General features: G+C 52.9%; 1 protein-coding gene across 4 annotated transcripts; it reads left to right on the top strand.

Annotated features, from left to right (window-relative positions):
- The first annotated feature begins 878 nt into the window (after nt 1-878).
- Nucleotides 879-14,286, top strand: LOC105476378 (ATP binding cassette subfamily G member 4). 4 transcript variants are annotated; one of them, XM_024791077.2, is made up of 16 exons: nt 880-1,124; nt 1,793-2,042; nt 5,038-5,092; nt 5,864-5,981; nt 6,098-6,230; nt 6,361-6,411; nt 6,606-6,751; nt 8,165-8,288; nt 8,400-8,514; nt 8,701-8,843; nt 9,729-9,827; nt 10,045-10,213; nt 10,317-10,417; nt 11,866-12,024; nt 12,176-12,294; nt 12,519-14,286. In XM_024791077.2, the coding sequence occupies exons 3-16, from the start codon at nt 5,038-5,040 to the stop codon at nt 12,742-12,744; spliced, it is 1,758 nt and encodes a 585-aa protein (XP_024646845.1). In that variant the 5' UTR covers nt 880-1,124; nt 1,793-2,042; the 3' UTR covers nt 12,745-14,286. The 4 variants fall into 4 exon arrangements, with proteins under 4 accessions (XP_011730541.1, XP_024646845.1, XP_011730542.1 ...); XM_011732239.3 differs by lacking the exon at nt 5,038-5,092 and having other exon boundaries at nt 879-1,207; XM_011732240.3 differs by lacking the exon at nt 5,038-5,092 and having other exon boundaries at nt 881-1,124.
- The last annotated feature ends 5,715 nt before the right edge of the window (nt 14,287-20,001 follow it).

Raw genomic sequence — 20,001 nt, forward strand, 5'->3', positions numbered from 1 at the left:
CTCAGAGCCTTCCCTCCCATCGTCTCTGCTGTGTGACAGGTGGGAACTTAAAAGCTCAGGTCACGTGTCTTGGCTAGCTAACCTACTTACCCCTTGAAGACATAGTGGCTGGGACAGGCAAGGGCCAAGAGGAATTGGCTGAGAAAGGGGCAGAGCAAGGGAAAGCCCCAAGTATGTTCTGGGGACCTACATTTGAAGTCTTTGGGGGCAAGGGAGAGAATGTGCAGGTGCATGAGATTCCCGGAGCACTGTCTGTGAGCCCTGTGCATGCCCTGGCACACAGGTCCCTCCAGGATATGGCATGTGCCTGTCTTGAAGGCCTGTATCTGGCTAGGTGACTGCAGTCGGAGCAGACTGAGCACTGGGTTCCAGTTTAACTCTGGAGCTGCTGCAGGCTCTCCCAAAGCTGCTGCCATTTCCCCGTCTTTATTAGTGTCCTAACCCAGAGAAAGTGTGAATGGGGAAAGGGGAGTATGTTCCAATGTCCCAAGGCTCCTGCGTTTTTGAAAGCCTTTGTACCTAGTTTGGGGATTCCTGGAAGGAGGCCTGCACTCATGGGCTGGAACTGAGGGAAATTGTTGGGGGGCTGGTATCGTGTGTGAAGACAGACTGACACCTTTACAATCCCTCCACTTCTCCCCACCCCCAGCACCACTGCCTAATCTGTCTTCCAGAGACTTGTCCCCACGGAATGACTCCAGCTCTCCTTTCCTCACTGCCTCCAAGTCGGCCCTTTGCCATCAACCCCCAGTCCTGAGTTCACCCCTGCACCCGATCCGGCCCACTCGCCGCAAGCGCTGCTCTCTCCTTTGCCGTCCTCGCCCACCGCGGGCTGCCGGGCGGCGCGGGCCCTTTAAGAACGGCGGGACCGGCGAGCAGTAGCTGGGAGGAGAGCGCAGTCGCCCCGCGGGCTCGGAGGACACAGCGTCCGGGTCCAGGCTCTGGGAAGCGGGTGTGCACAGCCCAGCGGAGTCGGGGCGCGACCCCAACCGCCTCTCACCATCCTTGCCATCTTCTCCGAGCCGAGGGCCGGCCCTCCTGCCTCGCCTGCCCCGCCCCGGCCCCGCCCCGGCCCGGGCCGCCGGGACCGGGAGCCGGGACGCGGGTGCCGCAGCCCGAGGCAGGTAAGGGGATCCCCGGCTCTCCGTCCCTGGTCCGTGGCAGCGCTGAGCATCCCTGCCTCGCACCAGCCCGGGGGCGCGTCAAGGTGACTAGGCATGCGGGAGACGGGGCGGGGGCTTGAGCCGCCGTGGGGTGCTTAGTTTTGAGTCCGGGTGGTGCGCCTGGCTTTGGGGACAGCCCGGGGCACGCGGGCCCGGGGGTGCCGGCGGGAGGGGCCGGCCTGGGCATCGTGCCAAGGGATGGGGAGTGGGACGCAGCTGGAGGCCTGAAGCCTCCTCTCCGCCTTCCCCTGGTCCGCCCTGCACTCACCCTGATACCCCGACCTCCTAGCTGGCAGCCTCGGCCGGCTGCCCCTTCTCCCCCGCCCCCTATCCCTTCAGTCCCCAGGGGCTGCTGGCCTGCGGGGTAAGGAGATTAGAGAAGCCGCGGGGAGGAAGGAGCGATTGAGGGCTTCAAGGGGACGGGCTGGAGCCAGGTTGGAGCTGGGCTGCCCGGGACTGAGCGTCTCCGTGCGGGGAGTGGGGGGCGGGGGCAGAGTGCGGGGCTAACAGTCGCGGATCTGCCCCGAGAAGGAGGTGGGGAGTGGGGGCGGGGGAAGCATTGGAACGCCAGGGAGCTTTGAGCGGGGCTCCGTAGTCTGCCCCAAACTGAGCAGGCCCTCTCCCCGCAGGCCGGCGGCGTGATGGCGGAGAAGGCGCTGGAGGCTGTGGGCTGTGGACTAGGTCCGGGGGCTGTGGCCATGGCAGTGACGCTGGAGGACGGGGCGGAACCCCCTGTGCTGACCACACACCTGAAGAAGGTGGAGAACCACATCACTGAAGCCCAGCGCTTCTCCCACCTACCCAAGCGCTCAGCCGTGGACATCGAGTTCGTGGAGCTGTCCTATTCCGTGCGGGAGGGGCCCTGCTGGCGCAAAAGGGGTAGGGAACAGCCTGGTAGGGGGAGTCCGTGGGCCCTCTCTGAGTTGCCTCTCCAGAAGCATGAGGCCTGGGTGTCCCATGTTCGGCAAGTCCTGCACCAGTGGGCTCTGTGGAAACACTAAAATCTGGGTCCCAGCCCGTTGCTCACTGCACTGTTGGGGTGTCAGGATCTACTCTCCCCCACACCTGTGAGCACCATGGGATACTGGGTGCAATTGGTTATTGAAGCTTTATCTTCTAAAGAGATCCTGTGACCTCTGGTCCTTGAGTGGTCCTTGATGAGTTTTCCTTCTTTTGTTTATGGAGGATTCCTAACTGTGAGGACTAGTATGAAAAAGCAAGGGGCTGTGTCTGCAGGGTTGAGCAATACCCTTGGACCTAATTATAAAGACGTTCTCATTCCTGTCATCTTACTCCATTCTTACCACAGTGCTCAGAAGCAGGGAGGGTGGCGGTTTGGCAGGATAGATGTCATCTCTTTGTTACTAATAAGGAAACTGAGGCCCAGGGAAGTTGAGTAACTTGACCAATGTCACACAGCTAGTCAAGTGGCAGAGCTGGGACCAGAAGCCTGGTTTCCCAGCTCTCCATGCATTGTTCTTTTCTCTCTCTTCCCTGTACAGCAGTCCCATCACCTCCACCTTCCTGCCCATGAGAACAGGTTCCCCTGAACCCTGAGCAGCCCCTGCAGCCCCTACCCTGAGCAGCTTTAGCTGGTAATAGGGAAGCTGAGGCTGTTTCCCAGAGCCTGGGTGTGGGCTGGGGTGGGGCTGGGACATTGTTCTCTGAGGTTTGACAGATAGGTTTGGGGTGCTTCAGAGCAGGGCTGAGCATGATCTTCTCTGCACTCTCCAAACCCTCATTCCCAAGAGTGACCAAAAGGTCACATGGCTGAGCCAATGGAAACTGAGGCATCTAGGCTTCCTGCCCAGTGTGCCCTGTCCCTAAGCAGCCTCTTTCAGTCCTGAGACCAGCTCTGGACAAGATGATGAGGCAGTTGTTATTTCCTTAGCTCTCTCATTTCCTCATAATTTTAAGAAGAAACTAAGATTGTTTTAAAAATGTGTCTAGACGGGCCAGCTCTCCAGTTGCTTCCATGTGCCAGCTACAGATTGATACCCCTCACCTGGTCCTTCCCTCCTTTTGACCTTGCCAGCCTCATTCTGCTCTACTGGCCATTTTGCCATTTTTTTCATCCGTCATCCCTTTCTCTGGCCCCTGCCCTCCCCTCGATGACTTCTCTTTTCCTTTGAATCCCTCTCCCCTTCTTTAGAGGACAGAAAGCAGTTAGGGGTAGACAGAAAGGAAAGAAAGCAAGGGGGATGGAGAGAGAGTGAGTTCTGCCTTTCCCAAGTAAGGATTTGTTATCTCCCCTAAATATATATGACATTTCTTATTTTTTCAAAACAGCTTCCTTTTAATTGTTATTAATAATCTCACTTAACATTAATAATAACCTTATTAAGTCCTTGGGAATATATATTATTATCCTTCCTTTATAGATGAGGAGTCAGAGGCCTTAAAGATTAAGTGACTTGACAAAATTGCAAAGAGAGCTACTGACGGCAGCAGAACTAGAATACCAGTGTCTCTCCAGCCCAAGGGCCTGGCTGGTCTCTTCTGTGCTGAGCAGTTGTGGGACATAGGTTCCTAGTCACTTATAAGCTGTGTGACCTTGGGCAGGCTGCTTACCCGTTCTTGGCCTTGCTTTTCTCATCTGTAAACAGGGATGATAAGAATACACAGACGTGTGAAGCTCAGCTGAGGCGGTATCTGTGAGAGGCAAATGTAAGATGATTTTTGTGTTAGGCATCAGTGTTCAACCAGCTACTGTAATTAATTGAGGGGAAGGTTCGTTGTTGCCAGTTTCTTCTCCTGCAAGAGATCACTTCCTGTGAGTGGCTCTGAAAGGCATATGCTGGAGTGCACCACCAAATGTCTCTGACTGATGGCGAGGAGGACTGAGGCAGAGGGCTAGAGCCCACGGCTTCCCTCTCCCAGGAAAGAACTTGCTGTGTGACCCTGGGTGAGTCACTAGATGTCTCTAGTCCCCAGTTGCCTCACCCATGTTGTTAGAGAAACAGTTGAAGCTTTGTAAACCATGGGTACCATCCAGGCAGTTGCTGTGATCAGGACCTGACAGTGGGCAGGAGCTGCTCCCCCTTCTGATGGGAAGCATCCAGAGGGACAGCCGGGCCCAGAACACAGTCCTGGGTGTTGTGGAGGGAGGGTTAAATATGCCTTCCCTTCACTGTCTCCACTAAGGACACTAAGGAGGTGAAATGGGGAGGGACTTGGGCTCTGTGGGGGTTAGAGGGGGCGGCAATGAGCAAGGTGCTAGGTAAGGGATTGGCATGTCCTCAACTACGAGGCACGTCTGCCAGCATCGCAAGCGAGGCCCTCCTTGATGGTTTTATCCTTCCCCTCCACTTCCATGTCTCACCAGGTCACTCCATGTAGGTTCTGCCCTCTGTTCCTTGGATTGTGAGTGTAAATACACATACTTTTATATCACAGAGCTTTTCCTCCCAAAGCCTGGAGGGCCTCTGCTTTCCCTTTGCCTTTTAGAATCCTGCTCATCCTCCGAGGCTTAGCTCAAATGCCACCTCTTCCATGAGGCCAGTCTTGATTTTCCCCTTGCCCCTCCGACTCACATCAATTCCATTGTTTTGCATTCTCACAGCACATTTTTTGTACTTCTGTTATAACTCTAATTTGATTTTTCTCCATAGATTTTTTTGTCTGTCTATCTTACTTAGATTATGACCTTCTTGAATACAAAAACTATGTCTTCCTCAATTTTTGTCCAGTGTTTGGTACAGAGCTTGGTATATAGTAGATATCAATAAGCATTTGTCAAGTAGGATTAATAGTAAAATGTCACTTTTTAATGCATTCTATGTGCCAAGCACTGTGTCATATGTTTTACATATATTATCTCATTGAATCTTTACAACAACCCTATGAGATAGGTACTATCATCCTCATTTTACAGATGAGGGACCTGGAGCTCAGAGAGGTTAAGCAACTTGCCCGAGGTCACACAGCTGGTAAGTGTGGAGCCAGAATTTGAACCCAGATCCACCTGACTCCAAACCGTGCTCTAAATGCATATGCTGCCTTCCAATGAATGAATGAAAGGTGAGATTTTACTGGGCCATGTAGGGGCTAGAGAGACAAGCCTGGTGGGCAGAGAGAGTGCAAAGAAGAAGGCTTTTTCTGAATTAGGGAAAAGCTCTGAGAACTCACGCTCATGGAACAGACACTCACTGAACATCTACTACAGGCCAGACAGTCTACGGAGATTACCAGGATGAGTGAGACACTGCCCCCAAGGAGCTCACTGACTAAGAGGCTGGGAGAGTGGGGCAAGTGACAGGCACATCAAGTAACAAACATGCTCGGATAGGAGAGGTGCTATGGAAACACAGGGGATAGGCAGCCAGCTCGGGCTGTAGTAGTGGGCAAGTTTTCCTGGAGGAGGTGAGACAGTGGCCGCTGTGATTACAGAAGAGGACCAGGGGCTTCTACAGCTTTGATCCCCTCTCCACACCCATCTATGAGACATGTGGATTTTCCCACGCCCTTTAGAAGAGGATTGTTGCCTCTGGTACTTTGATATTAGTGGTGGTGGTTTCTAGGGGGACGGGATGAGAGGGACAGGTTCCTGCCAGGGCTATGAGGGTTGTTCCTCCATCCTAACCCAATCACACTGAATAGGGACTACCTATTTCACTGATAGCCATGGCTGCTCCTAAGAATTTTGGGGGTACCTCTGTTCACTGCAGCCTGACCAAAAATTCCTCCTCTCCTCACTGCAGGTTATAAGACCCTTCTCAAGTGCCTCTCAGGTAAATTCTGCCGCCGGGAACTGATTGGCATCATGGGCCCCTCAGGGGCTGGCAAGTCCACCTTCATGAACATCTTGGCAGGATACAGGTAAGAATGAGACTGGGGTGGAATGGGGGCAGGACTCAGGAAGAAGTATCCCTTGGGGAACACAGAAGGTATTCTGAAGTGGCTTTGACCCCCATCCTCAACCCCCATCCCCGCAGGGAGTCTGGAATGAAGGGGCAGATCCTGGTTAATGGGAGGCCGCGGGAGCTGAGGACTTTCCGCAAGATGTCCTGCTACATCATGCAAGATGACATGCTGCTGCCGCACCTCACGGTGTTGGAAGCCATGATGGTGAGGGCTGGATAGTCCCCTCCTCCCAGCAACCCCCTCTGTCTGCTGTCCCCACCTTCCCCATCGGCGGAGGGGTCAAGGCAGATCTCTCTCCCACACATACCTCTCTCGCTTACTCTCTGGACCCCAGGTCTCTGCTAACCTGAAGCTGAGTGAGAAGCAGGAGGTGAAGAAGGAGCTGGTGAGTGGAGAAGGGAGGCAGCAGCGCCACTCCCTTTTGTGGTGCTGCTGAGCTCAAGGCCCCGAGCTGGGGGTGGGAGAGTGGCGGCCTAGGCTGAGACAGTGGACTTAAGGGAGATGCTTTTTGAAGCTGGGGTGGTGCCTGGGGGAAGCAGAGACTCCGAAGCTGACCTGGCATGGGTGGGGTGGGGCCAGGTGACAGAGATCCTGACGGCACTGGGCCTGATGTCGTGCTCCCACACGAGGACAGCCCTGCTCTCCGGCGGGCAGAGGAAGCGTCTGGCCATCGCCCTGGAGCTGGTCAATAACCCGCCTGTCATGTTCTTTGATGAGCCCACCAGGTAGTTCTCTTCACCCTTTCCCACCAGCATACCCCTCTCCTCTCGGCCCTGCGCCAGGGCTGGAGGCTGTATCTTCTCCATGATCCAGAGCCTCTGTTCACATCCTCCTGGGGCCAAGATAAGGGCTTCTTCCTCATCTCCATCCTTGCCAAATCTGTTGCTGTGAGTGGCCCCATCCTTCATCCGGGCAGAGATCCAGATGTCCTCCCCGATTGACACCTCCCTCTCCAGTCACCCTCGGCCATCAGTCACCAAGTCCTGTTGATTCCGCCTCCTTTTGATATCTCTCATATTTGCCCTGCCCCATCGCTAATGTTGATGTTAAATTCAGGACAGCAACAGATTCTTATCTCCTTGTCTCCAGTGTCTCCCAGTCAGTCCTTCCTCCAAACTGTAGCTAGAGTGAACTTTCTTTTATTTTTTTAAGACGGAGTCTCGCTCTGTCAACCAGGCTGGAGTGCAGTGGTGCAATCTTGGCTCACTGCAACTTCTGCCTCCTGGGTTCAAGTGATTCTCCTGCCTCAGTCCCTTGAGTAGCTGGGATTACAGGCAGGTACTACCATGCCTGGCTAATTTTTGTATTTTTAGTAGATACGGGGTTTCACCATGTTGGTCAGGCTGGTCTTGAACTTCTGACCTTGTGATCCACCCGCCTTGGCCTCCCAAAGTGCTGGGATTACAGGTGTGAGCCACCATGCCTGACCAGAGTGAACTTTCTAAACACAAGTCTGCAGTGCTCACTCCCCTGCTTAAAACATGCAGTGTTTCCTGTCCCACTTGTCCTCAAAATATAAAGTCAGGTGACTTACAAGGGCCTGGTCTGAACCTACTTCTCCAGCCTCATGTCATGTACTTTATGCTCTAATAATACTGAGTTGCTTATAATTCCCTGGTCAAGCCACGTGTTTCATGCCTCTAAGCTTTGCCCATGCTGTGTCTTCTGCTGGAATGCCCTTCACCACTGTGCCTCCCCTCTTCCCTTCACCTGCTTAGCTCTTACTCCTGGGCTCGCTCAGGAACCTTCTCTGACTACCCTCCAACACCTGATACAGCTGAGCTGAATCCTCCCCCTCTTTCACCCAGTGTTGCTACAGCACTTTCCGCATTACCCAAAATCATCTGTGTGCTTGTCTCTCTCTCCTTCCAGACCAGAGTCTATGTATTATTTATGCATCATTGTAATCCCAGTGCCTGGCATACAACAGGTCCTCAATATATGCTTATTAAACTGAACCGTGCTCTGGGCTTCTGGGTATACCTCCAAGTGCCTGAACAGTAAAGGATACAGATGTGGCCAGAGTGCCCTCTTCCTGCCAGCTTCATCCCCTTCACAGCAGCTGCCCCACCCCAGACACTCCCTTCTTTTGGCCTCACCCACCTCACGTGGCCCCCTGGTGGCCTCTCTCTGGACAGTGGTCTGGATAGCGCCTCTTGTTTCCAAGTGGTGTCCCTCATGAAGTCCCTGGCACAGGGGGGCCGTACCATCATCTGCACCATCCACCAGCCCAGTGCCAAGCTCTTTGAGATGTTTGACAAGGTGAGTGTCTCCAGGCCTCAAGGAGGATTGGCTTGAGATGGAGGGATGGAAGGGGGTCAGTAGGGGTGCCTGGCCCGCTGCTCCTTCCTTACCCTTCTCTTTCTGCTGCAGCTCTACATCCTGAGCCAGGGTCAGTGCATCTTCAAAGGTGTGGTCACCAACCTGATCCCCTATCTAAAGGGACTCGGCTTGCACTGCCCCACTTACCACAACCCGGCTGACTTCAGTGAGTGGGGGTCGTGGGTAGGGGCTGGGAAACGGCAGCGGGCCGAACCTGGAGGCTCTGCACTCAGGCCTTCTAGGGATAGGGATCTCACCGTCGCCCGCCTTCCCCACACACCCAAGGCGGGACTGACTTGCCCTTGGGAAGTGAGGATGAATCTAAACTGAGCTCTCCACTCTGTGTCCCCAGTCATCGAGGTGGCCTCTGGCGAGTATGGAGACCTGAACCCCATGTTGTTCAGGGCTGTGCAGAATGGGCTGTGTGCCATGGCTGAGAAGAAGAGCAGCCCTGAGAAGAACGAGGTCCCTGCCCCCTGCCCCCCTTGTCCTCCGGTGAGTAGGAGTGGAGAGGGCAGAGAGGGCATAGTTGGGGAGGGGAGACTGGACCATGGACAGTGGCCCTGTCAAAGAGGCTGTTCCCTGGAGGCATTGCAACCATTGGGTACGGAAGAACCTAGGACTTGGAATCGACCTACTATGAACAGCACCGTGACCTTAGGCACGTTATTTAACCTCCTTGAGCTCCAGTTTCCTCATTCACGTATTCATTTGGCAAGTTCTTGTTGAGCAGCTACAGTGTGCTGTCCTTGGTCCTGGCATAGTGCTCATCTGGTAAGCAAGATCAACATGGTCCCCAGCCTCGTAGCCAGTGTGGCTTACTGTTCTCTCTAACTTAGAGATGATGATACTTACCTCACAGGGTGATTGGGAGGACTAATCAGATAATCACATAAAGCTCTTAGCACTGTAGCTGGTACAGCGGGCATCTGCCCAGTGCTAGTTCTCTTCCTTAAATGAGACACTATAACCCCTGAAAACCAGATTGGTTAGTCTTTGTTGTTATTGTTGTCATTATCATCATTATTAAATAATATTACTGTATAATTAGTGGCATAAAGGAATTATACCCTTAGAGTTAATATGTTTTGATGGATTAAAGAAGTAACTGATCTATTATTAGCCACCACGGGTGTCCATTACTTTCTTTCCATCTCCTCCCTCCCAAGTTTTTGCCCCCTCTTTGTGTCTGAATCTCACTCGGATTCACACCCCTAAGCCTGGCTTTCAGGAACACAATTTAATGGTGGAAGATTCTCTGTAGACTTGGAGGACCCCTGCCCTGGGGAAGAGCTCTGAGGTTTTTAATTCACTGAGCTGGGTGTTCTGTGGGTGAATGGGGTAGGCTCACCTGATCCCGATCCAATTTCTTCTTCCCAGGAAGTGGATCCCATTGAAAGCCACACCTTTGCCACCAGCACTCTCACACAGTTCTGCATCCTCTTCAAGAGGACCTTCCTGTCCATCCTCAGGGACACGGTGAGGCGTCAGGCTAGGGGAGAGGAGGCTGGCACAGGCCTGACCTTTTGGGCTGTAGGCTCCTAGCAGCTGAGATGGGAATGGGGACCCTCCCTCACAGCCCCACAATGTGCCTGTGGGTCTCTGTGCCTGTGAGGACAGCTCCGAGTTCCTACCCTGCTCTGTGGCTTGCCCTGGCCTGTAACACATCCCTCTCCTGGTGATGACCCCTCCCAAGGTCCTGACCCACCTGCGGTTCATGTCCCACGTGGTTATTGGCGTGCTCATCGGCCTCCTCTACCTGCATATTGGCGACGATGCCAGCAAGGTCTTCAACAACACCGGCTGCCTCTTCTTCTCCATGCTGTTCCTCATGTTCGCCGCCCTCATGCCAACTGTGCTCACCTGTGAGCTGACCTGCCCTGGGCATGGGGCAAGGGCGTGGGTGCTGGGGCTTGGGGCAGGGGCCAGGGTGTTGGCTGGCTGTGCCTAAGCAGCCTGTGTCCTCAGTCCCCCTAGAAATGGCGGTCTTCATGAGGGAGCACCTCAACTACTGGTACAGCCTCAAAGCGTATTACCTGGCCAAGACCATGGCTGACGTGCCCTTTCAGGTGGGCCTCTTCCTCCCACCTGCCCGGTGCCTCCATCTTGTTTTGCTCCTTCTATCCTTGCTTTCTTGCCTCCCTCAAACTTGTCACTTTCCTTCCTTTGCTGTCCTTCTACTCACTTAGCAAATAGATGGTGAGTACCTATCATAGGCCAGGCTCTGTACCAGGCCTTAGGGATATAGCAATGAACTAGACTGATATAGTCTTGACCACGTGGAACTTATGTTTTAATGAGAACAACTGACAGCAAACAGAAAACGATGAAAATAACCCTATAGGGCCGGGTGCGGGGCTTACGCCTGTAATCCCAGCACTTTGGGAGGCCGAGGCTGGAGGATCACTTGAGCTCAGGAGTCTGAGACCAGCCTAGGCAACATGACGAAATCCCATCTCTACTGAAAATACAAAAATTAGTGAGGCATGGTGTTGTGCACCTATAGTCCCAGCTACTGGGGGCAGTGGGGGTTTGAGGGCAGTGTTGAGGTGGGAGGATTGCTTGAGCCCAGGAGGCAGAGGTTGCAGTAAGCCTCCAGATTGCGCCACTGCACTCTAGCCTGGATGAGTTAGTGAGAGACCCTGTCTCCAAAAAAAAAAAAAAAAAAGAGGAAATAGCCCTACAAATGACTCTGTAACTCTTATTAGGGGTGGTCGACAATGGTGTACTCTCTGGCTCTTACTGCCACTTGCTATCTGTAAGATCTTGGGCAAATCACTCTCTTTGCTAAAGTGTCCCCATCTATAAAGTGGAATGACAATACTATCTACCTGAGGATTGTTAGAATTGAATGAGTTAATGTATATAAAGTACTTAGAATAGTGCCTGGCACACACGAAGTGCCAAATAAATGTTAGCTGGTTGTTGTTACTGCCAGTACCACCCTGTTCCAAGCATCAGGGCCACCAGTAATCCACAGGATGCATTTGTGCAAATTAGAAAAAGGTACCCCTTCCTCAGGGTGGACAGCACAACAGGATGCTTGGCTTAATGAGAAGAGCACAAGCTGGACCTTTGGCCTTTGGTTGGCTCTTGGTTACATGCCCTTGAGCAGGGGATGACTGTATTTAGTAGGCTCAGACCCTGACCCCTAGGAGTTGGTAGCTCATGGGGGAACAAAATGGCTCTCCTATGGAGAGTTAATTAATTAACAATATAATGAATAAGCTGGTCCAGGTGGGAAGGACTTTAGACGCTCAGGGAAGGGAAAAGTCACTGTGCCTGAAGCAGTCACGGTGGACCCAACGGAACACGTGAGACAAGATAAGTGAGGGTCATATGGCCAGGGAGGAAGGGGACGTGTGTCAGTCTGGGGGACAGCTTGAACGAGAGTGTGGAGGCAGGATGGGCACCCTGGGAATAGGTATTCTAGAGGCCCAGGCTTGGGTGGAGTGGAGGTCTTGGCTGCTGTACCCCTGGCTTGAAGTCCACTGCCCAGTCCGTGCCCACTCCCCAGGTGGTGTGTCCGGTGGTGTACTGCAGCATTGTGTACTGGATGACGGGCCAGCCCGCTGAGACCAGCCGCTTCCTGCTCTTCTCAGCCCTGGCCACTGCCACCGCCTTGGTGGCCCAATCTTTGGGGCTGCTGATCGGAGCTGCTTCCAACTCCCTACAGGTGGGAGGCCGGCAGCTGGGGATTCCCAAGGTGGGAGGAGGTCTTGTGGGAGGAAGCAGGGCCTGGTGCAAGGGGTAGGGTGGAGCTCTAGGAAACCTGGGTTTGTCTTGGTCACCCCTATGATGGCCTGGCCCCTTCTCGTCCCCTCTAGGTGGCCACCTTTGTGGGCCCAGTTACCGCCATCCCTGTCCTCTTATTCTCCGGCTTCTTTGTCAGCTTCAAGACCATCCCCACTTACCTGCAATGGAGCTCCTATCTCTCCTATGTCAGGTCAGTACCCCTGCCCTCCTCATTCGCCTCTGCTTCTCCCTGGAGGAGTCCATACCCAGGGCTTCCTGGGTTGTGCCAAGTCTGCTGCCTGCCCCATTATCCTTTGGGCAGGGGCACCCTGGCTGTGCCCCAGGGATGAAAGCATTGCAGCTGGGCTCTGGCAGTTTTCTCAGAGAGCAGGGACCCTGTGTGCTGTGTCCTATCTGATATCCTTGCCTGCCTAGGTATGGCTTTGAGGGTGTGATCCTGACGATCTATGGCATGGAGCGAGGAGACCTGACATGTTTAGAGGAACGCTGTCCATTCCGCGAGCCACAGAGCATCCTCCGAGCGCTGGATGTGGAGGATGCCAAGCTCTACATGGACTTCCTGGTCTTGGGCATCTTCTTCCTAGCCCTGCGGCTGCTGGCCTACCTTGTGCTCCGTTACCGGGTCAAGTCAGAGAGATAGAGGCTTGCCCCAGCCTATACCCCAGCCCCTGCAGCAGGAAGCCCCCAGCCCCAGCCCTTTGGGACTGTTTTAACCTTATAGACTTGGGCACTGGTTCCTGGCGGGGCTACCCTCTCCTCCCTTGGCTCCTCCACAGGTTGGCTGTCGGACTGCACTCCCAACCTGGACTCTGGGAGTGGGGGCTCCAGCCCTCCCCACCATGCCCAGGAGTCTTCCCAAGTTGATGCAGTTTGTAGCTTCCTCCCTACTCTCTCCAACACCTGCATGCAAAGACCACTGGGAGGCTGCTCCTTCCTTCCTGCCCATGGCACCCTCCTCTGCTGTCTGCCTGGGAGCCCCAGGCTCTCCAGACCCCCACTTACAACTGACCAAAGTGGCCCCCTCTGGGGGTCCCCACCACACAAGTGTTTGTAAACTGGGCTGCTATAAGGTTGGAGTTCCAGGGCTGGGCCCTGGTGGGGTCCCCTGGAAGTCCCATTATGGAAGTTGAAATGGACAGGGAGGGACTCTGGAAGTCTCTTCCTCCTCCTCCCCTTCTCCCCACCCCTAGACCCTGGCTCACTTGGACAATCTGCCAGGACAGAAGCTGGATTTTCTGTCTAGGTCACCACTCCCAATCCTGGGGATTGGAGAGGCCTGGGGCTGTGGGATGCCCCGTCCCCCTCCCCATCACCTTTGGTGGGAGTAGGGCCTGGTGGCACCTGTGCAATAATGTATGTGTTTCTCTCCCACCTGCCACTGGAACTGGAGAATGCACTTTATTCTGGGGGGTGAGTGGGGGAAGACCCAACCCTCCTTTCTCGCTGCCCCTGATGCATGCACGGTCTCGTGATGCTCCCTCCCTCTCCGGAGTGACAGGCACATACATGCGAACAGGCCATCTCAGCCCTACACACTTGCCATCCTCTACAGTGCAGAGGAAGAGTGATGGTGGCATGCTGGTGGTGGCAGGAGGACAGTGCCAACCTCCTCCTGGGGATCCCATGTTGGAGACTCTAAGGATAAGGCTGGTGCTGCCCAGGGTGTCTACAGGACCTGCAGGTGTCTACCCCCAAGTCTTCCCTCCTCCCAAGCCAGGGGTGGCACAGGGCACTAGATCCCTGGAGTTCAGGACCCAACACAAGCACAAACACGGGCATAAGTTGGCCTTGGCCACTGCCACCCATGGCCCTCCTTTTGTGCTCCATGCTGGCATCTTCACTCCCCTACCCCTTCCCCAGCCACTGCTGTTCATTCAAACCCCTGTCCGTGTCCCTCCACCATTCCTATCAGCAGGTGGCCCCTGGGCATCAGAACAGCCTGCCCTGGGCACCAGGTGGCAGACACAGAGCATGTCTGGCTTTCCTGGTGGGTCCAGGCTCATTCTGTTTCTTGTTTCCCCTCCCCCAGGGCTCATTTCCCTCCTTTTTCCTGTACACATCCGTGTCTACCTCCTCTCACCCTGCCACAGATTCTTCCTATCACACAGAGATGCCAGTTGTATTCGTGGGATTTCACCCATTATTAATAAAACCTATATTTATACAGTATGCAATGTGTAAATGTGTGTGGATCTGCCTCCTGGTACTGTGCGCTGCAAGGGGATCTTCAAAGCATTTGGCAAGATGCTTGTCGGCTGTAGGGAGTCTGTGGCAGGGGATGGTAGGTCCTAGGTACATGTCAAGCTAGTGAACATGTAGCTTAAGAAATATTTGTCAGGCCGGGCGCGGTGGCTCACGCCTGTAATCTCAGCACTTTGGGAGGCCGAGGCGGGCGGATCACAAGGTCAGGAGATCGAGACCACGGTGAAACCCCGTCTCTACTAAAAATACAAAAAATTGGCCGGGCGCGGTGGCTCAAGCCTGTAATCCCAGCACTTTGGGAGGCCGAGGCGGGTGGATCACGAGGTCAGGAGATCGAGACCATCCTGGCTAACATGATGAAACCCCGTTTCTACTAAAAATACAAAAAACTAGCCGGGCGTGGTGGCGGGCGCCTGTAGTCCCAGCTACTCGGAGGCTGAGGCGGGAGAATGGCGTGAACCCGGGAGGCGGAGCTTGCAGTGAGCCGAGATCGGGCCACTGCACTCCAGCCTGGGCGACACAGCGAGACTCCGTCTCAAAAAAAAAAAAAAAAAGAAATATTTGTGTCACCGGGCATGGTGGCTCATGCCTGTAATCCCAGCACTTTGGGAGGCCGAGGCAGGTGGATCACGGGGTCAGGAGATCGAGACCATCTTGGCTAACACGGTGAAACTCCGTCTCTACCAAAAATACAAAAAATTAGCCGGGCATGGTGGTGGGCGCCTGTAGTCTCAGCTACTCGGGAGGTTGAGGCAGGAGAATGGCATGAACCCGGGAGACGGAGGTTGCAGTAAGCTGAGATTGCGCCACTGCACTCCAACCTGGGCAACAGAGTGAGACTCCGTCTCAAAAAAAAAAAAAAAAAAAGATAAAAATATTTGTGTCATGCTTTCCATTTCACAGAGGCTTCACTTTCATTCTCTCAAGGGAGTCCCATGCTGCCCCTGCACCATCCTTGTTCGTAGGTGAGAGAACTGAGACTTGGGTTAAGGAACTTACCCAAGGGCCCTCAACGAATGGAGGAGGAGTAAGGCCTGGAGACCAGATCTTCTGCCTCCGTAGTCCTCATTCTTGGCATTGGTCAATGACACTTGTTCATGGTGGATCCACATGCTGTGTGGGGGACCTGTGTGTCTGTTGCATGGGCGAGTTCTTGCCCAAATGATGCCTGCCTCTGTCTTCAGGACTCACTGAGGCCTGGGTGTGCCTGCAGGGGTGGGGTGTGTTAATGGTTCTGGAGGACAGTGAGAAGCAGAAAAGACCCTGGAGCCCCATCCCTAGGATGGGGGTGGTGGGGACCTCACTGGGTTTATTTGCCTTTCCCCTTTGCTTCTCCTCTTCTTTCCACCCAGCCACCCTTCCCGGGGCTGAACTGTCAGCCACCAGGAATACAAATGGGTTTGGTGACTGGGGGTTTGAATCAGGCAAGTGTCCAGAAGTTCTTGAGGGCTGGGGGCAGGACAACCCAAGAAGCAGCACACTGACTTGCCCTCTTCTCTCCTGGGCCTGCGGCTTGGGGACTGAAGGAAATGACTGGCATCAACCTGCCAGCTGCCTGGGACACCCTAGTGCCACACGTAGACTTAAGTGACCCAAACTAAACTAGGCTCCAATTTATGAGTGGTTGGGTGCTCACCTGGAGATGAATGACTTTTTTTTTTTTCTTATGGAGGTTTGTGATGGGAGTGGAAAGCATGAAGGAGTTCAAGCTGCTGGAATTCTAGTTAGATTTAGAGGGCATTCTGGGTGCCACCTTCTCCCTGGAGTGATGCCAAGAGATGGCTTTTGACATATCAAAGGGCATGAAATCCCACCATTAAAGAATCTTTCTTAAGATTCTTATTGTACTCTCTCTATTTTTCTTTTTTATTTAAAGACAGGGTCTCACTCTGTCACCTAGGCTGCAGTGCAGTGGTACAAACATAGCTCATTGCAGCCTTGAACTCCTGGGCTCAAGGGATCCTCCTCCCTCAGTCTCCTGGGTAGCTGGGACCATAGGTGTATGCCACTATGCCCAGATAATTTTAAATTTTTTTTTTTGAGACAGAGTTTCACTCTCGTTGCCCAGGCTTGAGTGCAACGGCGCGATCTCAGCTCACCACAGCCTCCACCTCCCAGGTTCAAGCGATTCTCCTACCTCAGCCTCCCGAGTAGCTGGGGTTACAGGCATGCACCACCACGTCCAGCTAATTTTGTATTTTTAGTAGAGATGGGGTTTCTCCATCTTGGTCAGGCTGGTCTCGAACTCCTAACCTCAGGCCTAATTTTTAAAATTTTTAAAATGTAGAGATGGGATCTCATCATGTTGCCCAGGCTGATCTCCACCTCCTGGGCTGAAACATTCCTCTCAGCTCAGCCTCCAAAAGTGTTAGGATTATAGGCATGAGCCACCATGCCCGGCCCTCTTTCTCTTTTTAAAACGTAAATACTAGGGCATGGCATGGTAGCTCACACCTGTAATTCCAGGACTTTGGGAGGCCCCATCACTACAACTCTCTATAAAAACAAACAAACAATTAGCTGGGCAAGGTGGCAGTGCTTGTAGTCCTAGTTACTTGGGAGGCTGAGGTGAGAGGATCACTTGAGCCCAGGAGTTTGAGATTACAGTGAGCTGTGATTGTGCCACTGCACCCTAGCCTAGGTGACAGAGTGACACCCTGTTAAAAACAAAACAAAACAAAAAAAACAGTAAATACTTCTGAAAGGGTTAAACACTTATAGATTCACACATTTACAAGTTCCTGTGGGAGCCAATGAAGGCCATCGGCCTTCCAGAGCCAGCAAAGGCCATGCGGGCACAGAGAACATTTGTAGAGTGGCTCACATATTTGCTAAGAGAGCTCTTTTGATTCCCACAGCAACCCCACGAGATTGCTAGGATGAGCACTATCATCTCCTTTTATAGAAAAGGAGTCCAGGCACGGTAGCTCATGCCTGTATCCCAGCACTTTGGGAGGCCGAGACAGGCAGATCACCTGAGGTCAGAGTTTGAGATCGGCCTGACCAACATGGAGAAACCCCGTCTCTACTAAAAATACAAAAATTAGCCAGGCATGGTGGTGCATGCCTGTAATCCCAGCTACTCAGGAGGCTGAGGCAGGAGAATCTCTTGAACCTGGGAGGCGGAGGTTGCAGTGAGCCGAGATCGCACCATTGCACTCCAGCCTGGGCAACGAGAGTGAAACTCTGCCTCAAGATAAATAAATAAATAAAAATAAGAATACAAAATAGAAAAGGAAACCTAGGCTTGAAGAAATAACTTGAGCAAGCTCTTGAGATACTGTATTCTTTTGTTTTTTTTGGAAATGGAGTCTCTCTCTCTCTGCCACCCAGGCTGGAGTACAGTGGCACCATCTCAGCTCACTGCAACCTTCGCCTCTGGGGCTCAAGCAATTCTCCTGCCTCAGCCTCCCAAGTAGCTGACATTAGAGGCGTGCACCACCACACCTGGTTGATTTTTTTGTATTTTTAGTAGAGATGGGGTTTCACCATGTAACCCTGATGGTCTCGAACTCCTGAGCTCAGGCGATCCACCCACATTGGCCTCCCAAAGTGCTGGGATTACAGGCATGAGCCACCACGCCTGGCCGACATCATCTTCTTTAACACAATCACCTTCTCTGTCCAGACCTATGCAAAGTGCTGAAGACCAGAGTTGACCAAGACAGTTGTCCATGCAATAATTCTTTTTTTTTTTTTTGAGACAGGGTCTCGTTCTGTCACCCATGCTAGAGTACAAGGTGCAGTCATGGCTTACTGTAGCCTCAACCTCCTGGGCTCAAGGGATCCTCTCATCTCAGCCTCTAGAGTAGCTGGGACTGCAGGTGCATGCCACCATGCCTGGCTAATTTTTTTTTTAATTATTTTTTGTGGAGTCAGGGTTTTATTATGTTGCCCAAGCAGGTCTCAAAACTCCTGGGCTCAAGCGATCCTTCTGCCTCAGCCTCCTAAAGTGCTGGGATTGCAGGTGTGAGCGACCACACTCCGGCCTCATGCTATAATTTTTTTTTTTTTTTAGACAGAGTCTCACTCTAGCCAAGGCTGGAGTGTGCAGTGGCATGGTCTTGGCTCACTGCAACCTCTGCCTTCTGCATTCCAGTGATTCTCCTGCCTTAGTCTCCTGAGTAGCTGGGACTACAGGTGCCTGCCACCACGCCTGGCTAATTTTTTTGTATTTTTAGTAGAGATGGGGTTTCACCATGTTGGTCAGGCTGGTCTCGAAGGTCAGGATCACTGACCTCAGGTGATCCACCCACCTCGGCCTCTCAGAGTGCTGGGATTCTAGGTGTGAGCCACTGTGCCCCATCCTGAGGTCACACAACAGAGGACATGCCCACGGCATGACTCACAGTACTTCTGTCTGCAAGAGGTCAAAGTATATGTTATTAATAAAACCTACATGGCTGTCGTATCCATGGGGAAGGTGACAGGGAAGGAAAACAGATTGCTCTGAGCTGTGTCCAGGAACTGCCGCCAGGTGACTGCCTTGCATGGCTATGTAAGTGGAATTAAGCTAGAGGAGTTTATCAGGCCCAAACTGTCACCCCTGAGACTACATTCATGGGGTTCCTATACTTCCCCTCCCACATTCCATTCTACTCTCCTTGAAGAACCTCTTTTTAAAACGGAAATGTGTTGTTCACCCTGCTGCTGGCATGCCCTGCCCTTCCTTTCTCTGATTTATTTATTTATTGAGACAGGGTCTCTCTTTATTGCCCAGGTTGGAGTGCCGTGGCACAATCTCGGTTCACTGTGACCTCTGCCTCCCAGGTTCAAGCAATTCTCCTGCTTCAGTCTCCCCAGTAGCTGTGAGTATAGGCGTGTGCCACCATGCCCAGATAATTTTTTGTGCTTTTATTTTTATTTTTGAGACAGAGTTTCACTTTATCTCCCAAGCTAGAGTGCAGTGGCATAATCTTGGCTCACTGCAACCTCTGCCTCCCAAGTTCAAGCAATTCTTGTGCCTCAGCCTCCTGAGTAGCTGCTACTACAGGCCCACGCCACCACTCCTGGTTGATTTTTTTTTTTTTTTTTTTTTTGGATATGGAGTCTTGCTTGTCTCCCAGGCTAGAGTGCAGTAGTGTGATCTCGGCTCACAGCAACCTCCGCCTCCTGGATTCAAGCAATTCTCCTGCCTCAGCCTCCTGCGTAGCTGGGACTGCAGGCATGCATCACCCAGCCTGGCTAATTTTTGTATTTTTAGTAGAGATGAGGTTTCACCATGTTGCCCAGGCTGGTTGTGAACTTCTGGGCTCAGGCAATCCGCCTGCCTTGGCCTCCCAAAGTGCTAGGATTACAGGTAAAAGCCACCATGCCTGGCCAATTTTTTGTATTTTTAGTAGAGACGGGGTTTCACCATGTTGGCCATGGTGACCAATTTGAGCTGGTCTGAAGCTCCTGGCCTCAGGAGATCTGCCCTCACCCCCAGCCTTCCAAAGTGCTGAGATTACAGGCATGAGCCACTGCGCGTGGCCCTCTGATTTATTTTTTCAGATCCAGTACAAATGTTACCTCCTCTGCACTCCCTTTTCCAGACTCTCCTAATGCTTTGCCTCTGCCACTGACGGACATCATTTGTTTGTCTGTTTTTTATATTTTTCTTTTCTTTTTTCTTTTCTTTTTCTTTTTCTTTTTCTTTTTGAGATGGAGTCTCACTCTGTTGCCCAGGCTGGAGTGCAGTGGCGCAATCTCTGCT

The sequence above is a fragment of the Macaca nemestrina genome, chromosome 12 (genome assembly GCF_043159975.1).
Source record: "Macaca nemestrina isolate mMacNem1 chromosome 12, mMacNem.hap1, whole genome shotgun sequence".
NCBI classification, from domain to species: Eukaryota; Metazoa; Chordata; class Mammalia; order Primates; family Cercopithecidae; genus Macaca; species Macaca nemestrina.